This window comes from Salmo trutta, chromosome 3, assembly GCF_901001165.1.
Source record: "Salmo trutta chromosome 3, fSalTru1.1, whole genome shotgun sequence".
NCBI lineage: Eukaryota > Metazoa > Chordata > Actinopteri > Salmoniformes > Salmonidae > Salmo > Salmo trutta.
Genome location: NC_042959.1, coordinates 13,788,756 through 13,804,319, shown reverse-complemented (window position 1 = coordinate 13,804,319; position 15,564 = coordinate 13,788,756). Strand labels below are relative to the sequence as shown.

Genomic DNA, 15,564 nt, shown 5'->3' with positions numbered 1-15,564 from the left:
GTTACATTGTTTGCAAACTGATATGTGACATGTATTAATGACAAAATAACATGCAAAACAGGCAAGCCTTATTTTTTGCCCCACCTGCCCTGAATGACGAGTCGTGACTGGGTAGCTGATATTCAGAGCTTAAAATTGCCAAATTGATTAGTCACAGGAATCAGGACGAATAAAGCCAATACAACTGCCTGTTTTACAAATGGACGGGCAATCATAAAATGCCATTGCAGGCTGACATGGTTTAGCACGGACTGACGCCAACGTCTTTTGGACCTCTTTTCGGTCCCGTTAGGACAGCCGTCTTTTTTTTTGTATTTTACAAACGGTAGGCCTACCACGTAGATGGGCATTCCTAAAATGACATTTCTGGCTACACTGTAGGCTATACCACAATAAGCACAGAACGACACTGATGCCTTTTGGACGTCTTTTTTTGGTGATGTCCAGACTGGAGGTCTTTTTTTGGTGCAGTCTGGACCAGCTTTGATTTCCACATCCACGGACGTTGGTTTTTGGTCTGGACCAAATCTAAACCAATCATAGATGCCTATGTTTGGTTCAGATTTGGTCTGGACCAGCCTTGATTTGGCCCAAACATAGACATCTATGAATTATATATTCTCAACTTTCACCTAGAACTGAAAATGTACTTGATTTCAACTTCCAGAAAAGTATTTTGACCTTTCATTTAGAACCTAAGTTAAACCTAATTTCAACGTAATTTTGCTTACTGGGACTATTGTAGTTTTTGTTGTCTTGCCTAGGGAGGCAGTTACCCCTTAGTACCCTATTGGTCAGTGCTACTCCTGCAACAGTTATTTTGTGTTCGTATTTGTGGATGCATTTTCATCAACGTGAAATAATTATTTATTTATTGGAATTGTGTCTGTGTTGTGTGTCTTATATTATTAATGACATAATGGCGTAACATGACATGCCTCATGTTGATAAATACATATTTAGTCCCTGAGACTGGAGCTCGCTCGTTGGTGCGCCCCACCCAATTGTCGCGCTCACTGATGGTGGCACCACGAGCTCACGGTAAACACCCCTCGTGACGGAGTCATGAAGATACTGGAACAGACTGGGAGCGAAGAAGACATGATGGGAGGAGTGGGAAATTCTGGAAATAGTACAGACTTGCGACGATGTGACGCTTAAAAACATAAGCTATTGTGTGCGAGACTAATTCTTTAGCAAAAAGCCCATAGACTGTTTCCTCGGTTCGGCGGAGGAACGGACAGATGTCCGCGGTAGATGCTGTGCTTCTGAAGACAGAGAGTGGGAAAGAATGGGTGCAGGGATGCTGACAATAATAATCCATGGCTGCACGTGAAGAACTAGCTTTCCCTGAGAGTGCATGAAAAAGATTCCACCTGATCATCTGATATAAACCGGAGAACCGACGCTGGGATGGTGACCGACATGTTCTGAGCTGAGTGAACAGCGGCGAGATGAAGGCGGCGGTGAGACCTAAGCGCATGCGGCTTTTCTGGCGGCTCGGTGTCTGTGGAGTCGGGATGGTCACGGCCACCTGGCTCATGCAGCTCCTAGACGTAACAGGTGCGTTTCCCCCCAGAGTCGCGTTATTCATTTCATTCATACATAAAATATCAGTGGTTTATTCAATCATCACACCTGTTTCATTATTACATTCTTATTATTTTAAAATGTTTTATTTAACCATTATTTAACTAGGCAAGACGGTTAAGAACAAATTCTTATTTACAATGACGGCCTACCCCGGCCTCCCCTAAAAACAATGTGATCGCTTTTTATAAACTCATAATATTTAATATGCTAATATCTTTTAGGAAATAATCTATGCTGCTCTATCCTGACAGACTCTCCAAGCCCCAGTGATGTTGTTGGTGACTTCCCGTGGTCTAAGAGAGAACTAATGCAGGAGAGAGAAGAGGAGAACCACACCTACACTCCTACAACGCCCAGAGCTGGTGCACTAGTATTTTTGTTTGTTCCTGTGCTCTTGGATCATTGGTGTCTTGTCTGTCTACCTGAGCATTACTCCTCTGCTTCCCACTCACTCATCCAGTGTCTCTAGCCTATCTGTCAATCTCTCTGGCTGTCTCTCATCATTTCTTTAAAGCCAGACTCAGTAAGTCAAATAAAATGTCATTTATTTTCTTCAGGTTTAATATATCTTGAATTGTATAGATGAAAGATGAATTTGCCATTTGGATCACTTCAAAGTGACACAAATGAAGGTTTTACGAATTATAACTCGGTGCGGCAGGTTGGCCTAGTGGTTAGTGGTCAAATCCCCGAGCTGACAAGGTACAAATCTGTCGTTCTGCCCCTGAACAAGGCAGTTAACCCACTGTTTCTTGGCCGTCATTGAAAATACGAATTTGTTCTTAACTGACTTGCCTAGTTAAATAAAAACTCCAGCAGCTTTATTAACAAATTGCAGGTCAGATTTCTCCAGGAAATTATGAGGCATAGGCCTAGTGATAATTTCTATCGCACATGTTCTAAATGTCTCTCTGATCCCGCCACGACTACAGCAACACATCATGACCAAAAGTATGTGGACACCTGCTTGTCGAACATCTCTTTCCAAAATCACAGGCGTTAATAAGAAGTTGGTCCCCCCTTTGTAGTTATAACAGCCTCCACTCTTCTGGGAAGGCTTTCCACTAGATGTTGGAACATTGCTGCGGGGACTTGCTTCCATTTAACCACAAGAGCATTAGTGAGGTCGGGCACTGATATTGGGCAATTAGGCCTGGCTCGCAGTCGGCGTTCCAATTCATCCCAAAGGTGTTTGATGGGGTTGAGGTCAGGGCTCTGTGCATGCCAGTCAAGTTCTTTCACACCGATCTCGACAAACCATTTCTGCATGGACCTCGCTTTGTGCACAGCAGCATTGTCATGCTGAAACAGGAAAGGGCCTTCCCCAAACTGTTGCGAAAAAGTTAGAAGCATAGAATCGTCTAGAATGTCATTATATGCTGTAACGTTAAGATTTCCCTTCACTGGAACTAAGGGGCCTAGCCCGAACCATGAAAAGTAGCACCAGACCATTATTCCTCCTCCACCAAACTTTACAGTTGGCACTATGCATTGGGGCAGGTAGCGTTCTCCTGGCATTCGCCAAACTCAGAATCGTCCGTTGGACTGCCAGATGGTGAAGCGTGATTCATCACTCCAGAGAATGCATTTCCGCTGCTCCAGAGCTTTACACCACTCCAGCCGACACTTAGGCTTATGTGCGGCTGCTCAGCCATGGAAACCCTTTCATGAAGCTCCTGACGAACAGTTCTTGTGCTGATTTTGCTTCCAGAGGGAGTTTGGAATGCAGTAGTGAGTGTTGCAACCGAGGACAGACTATTTTTACATGCTATGTGCTTCAGCACTCAGCATTCAACCACTTCTCGGCTGAGCCATTGTAGCTCCCGAGTGCCGCAGTGGTCTAAGGCACTGCGTCTCAGTGCAAGTGGCGTCACTACAGTACCTGGTTTGAATCCAGGCTGTATCACGTCTGGCTGCGATTGTCTGGCTGCGATTGGGAGTCCCATAGGACGTCATTGTAAATAAGAATTTGTTCTTAATTGACTTGCCTAGGTAAATAAAGGTTAGAAAGCTCCTAGATGTTTTCACTTCACAATAACAGCATTTACAGTTGACCGTGGCAGCACTAGCTGGGCAGAAATTTGACGAACTGACTTGTTGAAAAGGTGGCATCCCATGACGGTGCCACGTTGAAAGGTTCTGAGCTTCAGGAAGGCCATTCTACTGCCAGTGTTTAACTATGGAGATTGCATGGCCGTGTGCTTGATTTTATATACCTGTCAGCAACAGGTGTGGCTGAAATAGCCGAATCCACTCATTTGAAGGGGTGTCCACATACTTTTGTATAGATAGTGTATATCTCTCTTAACACAAATGAGACTCATAAATGAGAGTTGAGTGATACAGAATAAACGTGTAATTTAGCAGACACATGCATGCTGTAACGGTTGATATTATTGGCTCCTGGCTGTCAGTCTGTCTGTGCTACAGTTGATGATATGCAAGACCGCAGATTTGAAAACACTGGTCGGTCTGTCATTACAAAGTTACTTTGATGTTGCTAGTTTGAGTTTCAGAATGAACTGGAATTGTTGGCGATTTTCATTCAGCAAGGGATTGAGAATATTTTCCTAGTGCAACACTTGCTAGTTGGAACATATTTCAGACTTCTCAGCACGAGCAATGTTAGCAGAATGCTGGACACTAATCACGAATGCCAGCTCTGTCTACTGGTAAGTGAAGCAAGCTAGCTAATTTAGCTGACTAGCAAATAGATAGATACACACACGCATTGCTTGCAAATTTGCATAGCCTACGGGTGGGTGATTAGCCTACAGCCAAATAAATGTTCATGCACTTGCAGTGTTAGTTGGCTAATTGTGTTTTCTTCTTGGATGTGGGGTTTACTATTGCAACCTTTTCATGGCACATTTATTCAACCCTATAGTTGCTATGGGTCAAGCAGAATTTTTATTTAACTTGGCAAGTCAGTTAAGAACACATTTTTATTTACAATGACGGCCAAACCCGGACGACGCTGGGCCCATTGTGCGCCGCTCTATGGAACTCCCAATCACGGCCGGATGTGATACAGCCTGAATTCAAACCAGGGACTGTAGTGATGCAGTGCCTTAGACCGCTGCGTTTCTCGGGAGCCCAGATAACACCGCTACCGTTGCTGCGCATTAGGCGGCCTATATTGTTGAACTTGTCTATGTAAATTAAAATGACATTTTACTGCTGTAACGTTCATAGCTGACTCCACTTGTACATGTATTTTTTTGTGCAGTAGAGTAACCTACATGCTTGTACGCTACAAGCAAACGAGAACACCAGCTGTCTGATACCGACAGATCAAAGGATGGCTTGCCCAGTGGCCGCTTGAGAATTATGTTTTGCCTGGGTTTGTTTTGGCTCCCCGACAGTTTAATATTTCATAATCACAAATGAAGTAAATTATACTTACTGAGTCTGGCTATAAAGGGGTTCAGACGGATGCCTAAACCCTCATTAATACGCCTTTGAGGTCTCTGTTGCTAGGCAACTAAATGCTAAATTCTAGAACTGCTAGCAGAGTGTATTCTGAGCTTTTTTAAATGCTGCCCTGTTAGTATCGCCCACTTCTTGTCACGTCTGGTGTGTGTGTAGCATGTATGCATGCAAATGTGCGTAGGGCGTAGGCCAATGTGAGTGAGTTTAGGGTCCAGGACAAGGGGTCTGAGGTAGGTTGCATACAGAGCATTTGGGAAAGTATTCAGACCCCTTGACTTTCCACATTTTGTTATGTTACAGCCTTATTCTAAAATGAATGATAGTTTTTACCCCCTCAATCTACACACAATACCCCCATAATGACAACCCCCCCCCCCCCCCCCCCCCCCGGAAATATCATATTGACATAAGTATTCAGACCCTTTACTCAGTAATTTGTTGAAGCACCTTTGGCAGCGATTACAGCCTCGAGTCTTGTTAGGTATGACACTACAAGCTTGGCACATCTGTATTTGGAGAGTTCTCCCATTCTTCTCTGCAGACCTTCTCAAGCTCTGTCAGGTTGGATGGGGAGCGTCGCTGCACAGCTATTTTCAGGTCTCTCCAGAGATGTTTGATTGAATTCAAGTCCGAGCTCTGGTTGGGCCACTCAAGGACATTGACAGACTTGTCCCGAAGCCACTCCTGTGTTGTCTTGGCTGTGTGCTTAGGCTCGTTGTCCTGTTGGAAGGTGAACCTTTGCCCCAGTCTGAGGTCCTGAGTGCTCCAGAGCAGGTTTTCATCAAGGATCTCTCTGTACTTTGCTCTGTTCATCTTTGCCTCGATCCTGACTAGTCTCCCAGTCCCTGCCGCTGAAAATCATCCCCACAGCATGATACTACCACCACCATGATTCAACGTAGGGATGGTGCCAGGTTTCCTCCAGACGTGAAACTTGGCATTCAGGCCAAAGAGTTGGTTTAATCAGACCAGAGAATCTTGTTTATCATGGTCTGAGAGTCTTTAGGTGCCCTTTGTATGACTTCTTATACACTATATTAGGTCCAGCCTTTGGAACTTTGGTTTTCCTAGATATGGCTACTATAGAGCTGACATGATGCCTTATTCTATATACCAGAGAAGTATTTTAGTTCTACATCATGGAAATCTATCTGAACGTTGGCCAACGTTTTGTCCTGCTGAACGCTGCCCAGGATCAAGGTTGTAGAATACTGACCAATTAAGGAGGTGAAGAGCTCAGGGGCAAACTCAGAGCGGGCTGTCATGTGCCTTTTACTGAGGAGTGGCTTCCGTCTCGCCACTCTACCATAAAGGCCTGATTGGTGGAGGGCTGCAGAGATGGTGGTCCTTATGGAAGGTTCCCCCACCTACACAGAGGAGCTCTGTCAGAGTGACAATCGGGTTCTTGGTCATCTTCTTCCCCGACTGCTCAGTTGGCAGGGTGGCTAGCTCTAGGAAGAGTCTTGGTGGTTACAAACTTCTTCCATTTAAGAATGATGGAGGCCACTGTGTTCTTGGAGACCTTCAATTCTGTTTTGGTACCCTTCCCCAGATCTGTGTCTCGACACAATCCTGTCTCGGAGCTCTACGGACAATTCCTTCAACCTCATGGCTTGGATTTTGCTCTGACATGCACTTTCAACTCTGGGACCTTATATAGACAGGTGTGTGCCTTTCCAAATCATGTCTAATCAATTGAATTTACCACAGGTGGACTCCAAGTTGTAGAAACATCTCAAGGATGATCAATGGAAACAGGATGCACCTGAGCTCAATTTCGATTCTCATAGCAAAGGGTCTGAATACTTATGTAAATAAGGTATTTCTGTTTTACATTTTTAATACATTTGCAAACATTTCTAAAAACCTGTTTTTGCTTTGTCATTATGGGGTATTGTGTGTAGATTGATGAGGACAAAAAAAAGACTGTAACGTCACAAAATGTGGAAAAAGTCAAGGGGTCTGAATACTTTCTGAATGCGCTGTATATCCTAAAGAGACCACTTAAACCAGGAGCTGTGTGGCTGTTGCTAGGAGATGAAATGGAACACTCACATGGTCACATGATCTCAAATCTCAAGAACTGCTAGAGTTTTGGAGCGCAACAAACTGTGTCTTATTCCCTTGAATTGGAACCCTTCTTCAGAAAACACACTCAATATCTCTCTCCTCTCCCTCTCTTTCAGCAATCCACGAGTTTCCAGCAGATATTTTCTCTCCAGAGCAGAGGAGAAAAGGAGCAGTTCTTCTCCATGTAGTCTGTGTGAGTGGCCTACCATGTCATTAGGATTTAGAATGCATATATAGTAATTTAATAGGATCTCTAAGGAGCTTACTGCGTTGTTTAACAATGCTGTCGTAGTACACCATTCTACAGTAACAGTACCCCAACAATCACTATGTCATCCAACTCAGTCCACAGACAAGCTGTTTCTTCTCCTGTGTTTCCTAGGCGGTCTACATGTTCTATGCCCTGGCTATAGTCTGTGATGTCTATTTTGTTCCATCACTGGAGAAGATATCAGAGGTGACAATAAAAACACCTTCCCACTTCTGTTGGTTTCTTTGCAGGTGGACATTTATTGCCATGAGTCGTGCCTTGGAGGCAGAACTGAACGATTTCTGCTAGATGGGCCAGCAGCAAAGTCAAAATTGGCTATATTGTAAAAATATTAGCTTTTTTGTCTTATTTTAAGGTTAGGCATTAGGGTGTTTAAGGTTAGGGTCAAGTTTTTGGTTAGGTTTAATGACTTTGTGGCTGTGCCAGCTCGTGACCACTCTGCATTGCTGCATCCAGTGCATGTCATCTCAATAAATGCCAACCTGCGGTTGTTTCCCTCATTACTTTTTGATTGCCTCTTCACTGTTTGAAGTTTGTTTTAATTACAAAGCCTCTCTGTTTATCCATTAACCTCTTTTCTAGAATCTTCAACTCAGTGAGGATGTTGCCGGGGCAACGTTCATGGCGGCTGGGAGCTCCGCCCCTGAGCTCTTCACCTCCTTAATTGGTCAGTATTCTACATCCTTGATCCTGGGCCGTGTTCAGCAGGACAAAACGTTGGCCAACGTTCAGATAGAAATGTATGATGTAGAACAAACATACTTCTCTGGTATGTAGAATAAGGAATCACGTCAGCTCTAGTCATGGGATTTCTATCTGCAAAGGTCCACAACGTTTTTGTACTGAACATGGCCCAGGTCACCAAAAGGGGCCTGCAAATGCATACCGATTGGACTGATTGGATCAATATGCACTGCTGTTGACCTCTTGTTCTCCCAGGTGTCTTCATCACTAAAGGTGACTTGGGGGTAGGCACCATTGTGGGATCGGCTGTCTTCAACATCCTCGTCATCATCGGCATTTGTGGGATCTTTGCCGGACAGGTTACTCAACTTTTTTGAGACAGTTGAAAGCAATATGGCAGGATTTAGGTTTAGACAGGCAGTGTTGTTCAGCTGTATGTTGTGTATGTTGTGTTCTCTCTCAGCCTATCTCGCTGAGCTGGTGGCCGCTGCTTCGGGATTCTCTCTACTACATCCTGTCTATATTGATGCTGATTGTGGTGATCTATGATGACAAAGTGATTTGGTAAGGACATTGGACCATTAACAAGACTGACTGGGTTCTCTACATATTTATAACATATTGATACATACAGATTGTGCTTTTAAACAGTTTTTCTCTGTTGTAGGTGGGAGACCATCATACTGATCTCCATGTATCTAGTCTACATTATCATCATGAAGTGAGTAACTGACTACATAGTAGGTTAGGTTACTGACTATTATCACTATGAAGTAACTGGCTACATTATCATCGTGGAATGAGTAGCTGGCTACATTATCACCATGAAGGGAGTTACTGACTGCATTATCACAATGAGATGAGTTATTGACTACATTATTATCATGAAGTGAGTAACTAACTACATTATCATAATGGGGTAGGTTGCTGACTACATTATCATCATGGGGTAGGTTGCTGACTACATTATCATCGCGGGGTAGGTTGCTGGCTACATTATCATCATGGGGTAGGTTGCTGACTACATTTTCACGGGGTAGGTTGCTGACTACATTATCATGGGGTAGGGTGCTGACTACATTATCGTCGGGGGGTAGGTTGCTGACTACATTATCATGGGGTAGGTTGCTGACTACATTATCATGGGGTAGGTTGCTGACTACATTATCATCGGGGGGTAGGTTGCTGACTACATCATCATCGGGGGGTAGGTTGCTGACTACATTATCATCATGGGGTAGGTTGCTGACTACATTATCATCATGGGGTAGGTTGCTGACAACATTATCATGGGGTAGGTTGCTGACTACATTATCATCGGGGGGTAGGTTGCTGACTACATTATCATGGGGTAGGTTGCTGACTACATTATAATCGGGGGGTAGGTTGCTGACTACATTATCATCATGGGGTAGGTTGCTGACTTTGTCTGTGCCTCTTATAGTTTACTATTTGTTCAGTTCCCTCTCTTACCCCACAACATTTTACTTCAGATAAGCACAAGCAGGGTATCTATCCATGACAAATGTTGGTTGCGATACTGTGTGTTTGTGTGTGTTTTGTGTAGGTTCAACAGACCCCTGTCAGGCTGGGTGGAGAGGCACTGTGGTCGAGGGGGCCAGCCCTGCTTCAGTACCTTGAGACGGACTACCGCAGTGGGGCATGGAGGAGTTGACTGTGACACCGACATGGTGCTGCTGAAGAGAGGTCGGTTTGTGTCTCTACCACTGATTGTTTGTGTGTGTGTGTGTGTGTGTGTGTGTACGCACACACTTATATTCACATTGCTTCAAATTGTTTTCAATCAAATGGAACATATTCCCATTGGATCCTGATTCTAAAATAGACGGACATAAAGTAGCTCTTTCAGTTGAAAACCTACTTTTGCTCACCTCCTCCCTGTCTCCTTCTCCCTCTCTCCTCCTCCCTCTCTCCTTTCTCCTCTCTCTCTCTCTCTACTCCTTCTCCCTCTCTTCTCCACCTCCTTCTCCTCCCACATCTCTCCCAGATTCGTGTGCAGGGCAGGAGACTGCGGTAGTGATGGTGGATGAGTTGATGAGTCTGCAGCCTCACCAGCTGAGCTTCTCTGAGGCAAGCCTCCATCTCCTGATCACCCCACATTTCCCCCCCTACACACGCCTCCGCATGGCAGGACGCATGGTCATCAATGAGGTACACAGGACACACGTGCACACACCACACACGCAGCAGTATGTCTCCACACCTTAGCATGGAAAGATGCATGGTTATTATAGAAGTGCAAAAAACACACACATGTAGGGCTGTTGCGGTGTCCGTATTACCGCCACACCAGCGGTCACGGGTAATGAAGGCAGTCAAATTCTACGTGACCGCTTAGTCACGGTAATTAGGCTTCTCCAAGCTCTGATGCTGCTGTTCATTAGTAGCCTACCAAACTTGCTAACTGTCTGGTACTCAGCACTCTATTGTCCCTCTAATCACTCTGACATCAATACAGATCTAATCAAACACTTCGTGAGAGTCCATCAGCTCATGTTGCGCAACATTTCTATAGGCGAGAAAACAGAGTGATGGCCTCTATTAAAAAAAGGAGGATCCCATTTGCTTTCTATAGGCTAGGCCTACTATATTTATTTCTCAACTTTCCTAATATTTAGCAAATATTAAGCACATTGGTACTCTTTACAACAGAAGTATAGCCTACCTGCTGGCATGAAAATGAATCACAGGAAAATCGTCCTCTATTTGCTATTTAAGTGCAGAGATGACATGTATTTTTCCCTGCTCCTGTTTCCAGACAGGTGCATGATAATGGTCCATTCTAAATCAAAACTCATTTTACACGTATATGTAAAGACAAAAATAAACTCAAGAATAGTCTGATGGGTGACAATATTAGCTTATCACTTGTGAACGATATATTATCACTTGTGATGCCCATCTTAAGGCAAGAAACAATGCCTTTTTCGAATCATAGTCGCACACTTCATGTAGCCTAGCCCATAGGCCTATATGTTTTGATAAGGTTTGTATCACAACTAAAGTGGCAAAATAACTTATTTAAAATGAAGCACATTAATCCGCTTTACAACGGGTGTAGCGCCTAACTGGCATACATACTGAATGCATGGCCTGAGTTTCAAGTTTGGGGAAGATCATTTTCACCATAAAAATGCACCTTCATAATAAAAGCATTACATACATAATCACATTAGTGGTCACTTTTGATAATGGTGTTTTCTGCTAATGGAACATTCATTGTGAATGAGAGACTAAATTAAGTATATAGGAATACCTATTTCTTTGTTAACCGCTCAACACAGAATAGCCGCATGTCGGCACTCCCTCAATCATTTGGATAAAATATCCTTTCCATTTTGTTCAGCTTTGTTCAATTGTATTCTTCATACTATAAAATAATACCACGGAATTCTAAACAAATCTTGTCTGCTAAATGAACTAGTGTAGCCCACAGCCATATGGCATAGCCACATCAGGACCTGCTAAATGAACTAGTGTAGCCCACAGCCATATGGCCTAGCCAGATCAGGACCTGCTAAATGAACTAGTGTAGCCCACAGCCATATGGCATAGCCAGATCAGGACCTGCTAAATGAACTAGTGTAGCCCACAGCCATATGGCATAGCCACATCAGGACCTGCTAAATGAACTAGTGTAGCCCACAGCTATATGGCATAGCCACATCAGGACCTGCTAAATGAACTAGTGTAGCCCACAGCCATATGGCATAGCCACATCAGGACCTGCTAAATGAACTAGTGTAGCCCACAGCCATATGGCATAGCCACATCAGGACCTGCTAAATGAACTAGTGTAGCCCACAGCTATATGGCATAGCCACATCAGGACCTGCTAAATGAACTAGTGTAGCCCACAGCCATATGGCATAGCCACATCAGGACCTGCTAAATGAACTAGTGTAGCCCACAGCCATATGGCATAGCCACATCAGGACCTGCTAAATGAACTAGTGTAGCCCACAGCCATATGGCATAGCCACATCAGGACCTAACATAAGGACAACTCAGAGTATGTTATTCTGTTCTTCTGAAATAGGCTACATTTTCTTCATGTCATGTTTCTTTAGACCTGTCTAAAATAAATAATGGATTTATTGTTATGGTGTAGGCTATATTAAATGGATTTATTAGAGTTGTTAAAATGTAGATGTTCCAAAGGTCTGCATCAGTAGCTTGTAGGCTACAGTATGCCTGGATGCCTGGAGATGCTAAATGTGTTTGTTAATTAATGGTCAATTACCGTGAGAACGACAGTTATTTGCTTGACAATCACCGGCTGATGAAATTCCGTGACCGCAACAGTCCTACACAAATGCATTGCATATTTCCTAACACTCCCATGCCTTAGCTTTTGCTGGATGCACGATTACAAACACAGACACACTATGCTTGTTTCATCCCTTTTGTTCTGTTCTGGCTTAATGCCAATGCCAACATTGTGCTGTTGGATGTTCTCCTGCGCCATGCTCCAGTTGTGACATACTCCTACTCTAACAAATAAAAACTGTAAAACGTATAAAGTTTGTCTCTTACCTTCTCACTCACAGAGGCAGAGGTTGAGCCGGGCTCGGGGCCAGGAGGAGAACGGTGGAGCGGGGGAGGAGGGGGGAGATGGGGCCACATGGGGAATAGGGAACAGTGGGGCAGGGGAGGAGAGGGGAGATCGGGGGGCATCATGGGGAATAGAGAACGGTGGAGCGGGGGACAGTGAGAGGCAGCCACTGGAGGGGGATGGAGACAGGGATGGGGGGCCGGAGGGGAACACAGAGGGGTTACAGCCCGAAGAGGAGGAGATGGAGGAAGAGGAGGTCTCTTTCAGTCCCTTCATAGTGCCAGGTGAGCGTAACCTTACAAACACATTTACAAACAAGGAACCTGTTGCTATATTCTGATGATATTGAGTCTGGTTCCTCTCAAGGTTTCTTGCTGCTGCTTCTTGCTCTTTGTAGATTGAGGTCAGGTTACTGTGAAGATCTTTGTAGATTGAGGTCAGGTTACTGTAAAGCTCTTTGTGACTACTGTTGCACTTTGTGATTGATGATTGAAAAACCAAGGTGCTGCTCCCTCCATCCTCAGGAGGGCACTGTGAGCGTGTGCGCTGGCTGGTGTCATGGCCTCTGTGCCTGCTGCTCTGCTGCACCGTACCCAACTGTATCCTGCCTCGCTGGAGCCGCTGGTACCTCCTGACCTTCCTGGCCTCCACACTCTGGATCGCAGTCTTCTCCTACCTCATGGTCTGGATGGTATGACTACAGAGCACACCTACACAAGCTCACACATAAAAACAAACATGTTCCTACACATAGCACATGTACACAGCGTGTGTTACAAGGTGGGACAATGCTGTTTAATGGGATTTGATGATGTTGATAAGAATGTAACAGCTTTATAATCCCCTATGTCACCTAATGCCGTCTATGCTCCCAGGTGACCATTATCAGTTACACGCTGGGCATCCCTGAGGTGGTGATGGGCATCACCTTCCTGGCAGCTGGCACCAGCGTACCAGACTGTATGGCCAGCCTGATCGTCGCCCGACAAGGTAGTCGAATTCTAATCAATCTTTGTGTGTTGTGACGTTAACCTTTTTTGTTTGTTTTGTACGGTATGAAGGACATGCCTGTCTCTAACAGTATGCCTTGTTTTGACTATGGTGTGTGTATTGTAGGTATGGGGGATATGGCTGTCTCTAACAGTATGCCTTGTTTTGACTATGGTGTGTGTATTGTAGGTATGGGGGATATGGCTGTCTCTAACTCCATTGGCAGTAATATCTTCGATGTGCTTCTGGGACTTGGGTTCCCTTGGTTCCTGCGCACTCTGGTGGTCGACTACGGATCAGTGGTAGGGACAGATTTGTTTTGTTGTTGTGTTGATTCGTTTCATCAACCATAAAGCTGCTAGGTGTTGTGCATCTACAAAAAGAGGCTGTGTTTTTATGGTTGGCAGGTGTATATCAACAGTAAAGGCCTGGTTTATTCAGTTGTTCTGCTGTTGGGTTCAGTGTTCCTCACTGTGAGTATCACTGTAGTATCTTTTAAAGTTATTTGCATAACAAAATCAGACTGTATATAGTACTTTTCTGCTGCTCTAATCCTCTCTGTCTACCTCTCACTTCTTTCTCCATTTCTCTGTATCTCTCAGGTCCTGAGTGTTCATCTGAACCGTTGGTGGTTGGACCGCAGACTGGGCCTCTGTTTAATGATACTCTATGCCATCTTCCTACTCTGCTCGGTCGGCTTCCAGCGACTGTAGGCCCGGTTCCCACACATTTTAGTATGATTATGATGATACTATTTGATGTGATGTTTTCACTTGTTGACATTATTTATCAGTTGTATGTGTACGGGTATTTAGTTACGGTTGATTTGCATTTGAGACATTTATGAATATTGTTATTGATGGGAAACCTCACATTTTATCTTTGATAAATGTTTCAAACTGGATCTTTTACATAGTTTTATACAGAGCAACTAGAGAAATGTGTGATATCTGAAGATGACCAGTCGAGAACATCCACTTCACACAATCAATTTATGTATTGAATTTCTATCTACAGTTACGTGATGACAATGATGAATCATATTCTTTAGAGTGAAAGTGTTTAAAGGCCCAGTGCAGTCAAACTTGATTTTCCTGTTTTTATATATATTTTCACACTGAGTTTGGAATAATACTGTGAAATGTACAATAATGCCCTTTTAGTGTAAGAGGTGTTTGAAAAGACAGTGGGATGGAGTTTTGGCCTGCCTGGTATAACCAGGCGGTAAATTAGTTAAAAGACCTATTACTAAGAGTTCCAAACCTATTTTTGACCATTTTCATTTAAAACAATCACAGTAAGGCACTTAATTGTTACCCAGAAATGATTTGATATTGAGATAAAAACAGATGCATTGGACCTTTTAAGACCCAATATTGTATTGCTTGTAGGAGTGCCACAGCAGTAACCATACTCTGCTAACCATGTATGCTTGTAGGATGACTCTTAATGTATGTAGACTGAACAAAAATATAAACGCAACATGTAAAGTGTTGGTTCCATGTTTTATGAGCTGAAATAAAATATCCCAGAAATGTTCCATATGCACAATAAGCTTATTCCTCTCAAATTTTGTTTATCCCTGTTAGTGAGCATTTTATCCTTTGCCAAGATAATCCATCCACGTGACAGGTGTGGCACATCAAGCTGATTAAACAGCATGATCATTACACAGGTGCACCTTGTGCTGGGGACAAAAGGCCACTAAAATGTGCAGTCGTCACAACACAATGCCACAGATGTCTCTAGTTTTGATGGAGTGCAATTGGCATGTTTAATGTCCACCAGGGAATTGGATGTTAATTTCTCTAATACAAGCCGTCTCCGTCATTTTAGAGAATTTGTCAGTACATCAGTCAGGCCTCAAAACCGCAGACCATGTGGTTTTTTGTGGGCGAGTGGTTTGCTGATGTCAAGAGTGCCCCGTGGTTATGGTATGGGCAGACAT

General features: G+C 43.9%; 1 protein-coding gene across 1 annotated transcript; it reads left to right on the top strand.

Annotated features, from left to right (window-relative positions):
- The first annotated feature begins 528 nt into the window (after positions 1–528).
- Positions 529–15,156, top strand: LOC115164091 (sodium/potassium/calcium exchanger 3). Its single transcript, XM_029716204.1, has 16 exons — positions 529–1,563; positions 1,845–1,955; positions 7,212–7,288; positions 7,478–7,552; positions 7,949–8,033; positions 8,306–8,409; positions 8,514–8,614; positions 8,718–8,771; positions 9,618–9,757; positions 10,059–10,222; positions 12,622–12,910; positions 13,151–13,317; positions 13,502–13,616; positions 13,806–13,918; positions 14,024–14,089; positions 14,219–15,156. Exons 1-16 carry the CDS (start codon positions 1,455–1,457, stop codon positions 14,327–14,329), a joined length of 1,881 nt encoding a protein of 626 aa, XP_029572064.1. The 5' UTR covers positions 529–1,454; the 3' UTR covers positions 14,330–15,156.
- Positions 15,157–15,564: the final 408 nt, after the last annotated feature.

What these genes read in the sequence shown, in the direction of transcription:
- LOC115164091 (XM_029716204.1), top strand. Translation starts at nt 1,455, where the DNA reads ATGAAGGCGGCGGTGAGACCTAAGCGCATGCGGCTTTTCTGGCGGCTC. An exon ending in GCAGCTCCTAGACGTAACAG is followed by an intron (nt 1,564 to 1,844) that starts GTGCGTTTCCCC and finishes CTATCCTGACAG; the next exon opens with ACTCTCCAAGCCCCAGTGAT. An exon ending in GTCTACATTATCATCATGAA is followed by an intron (nt 8,772 to 9,617) that starts GTGAGTAACTGA and finishes TGTTTTGTGTAG; the next exon opens with GTTCAACAGACCCCTGTCAG.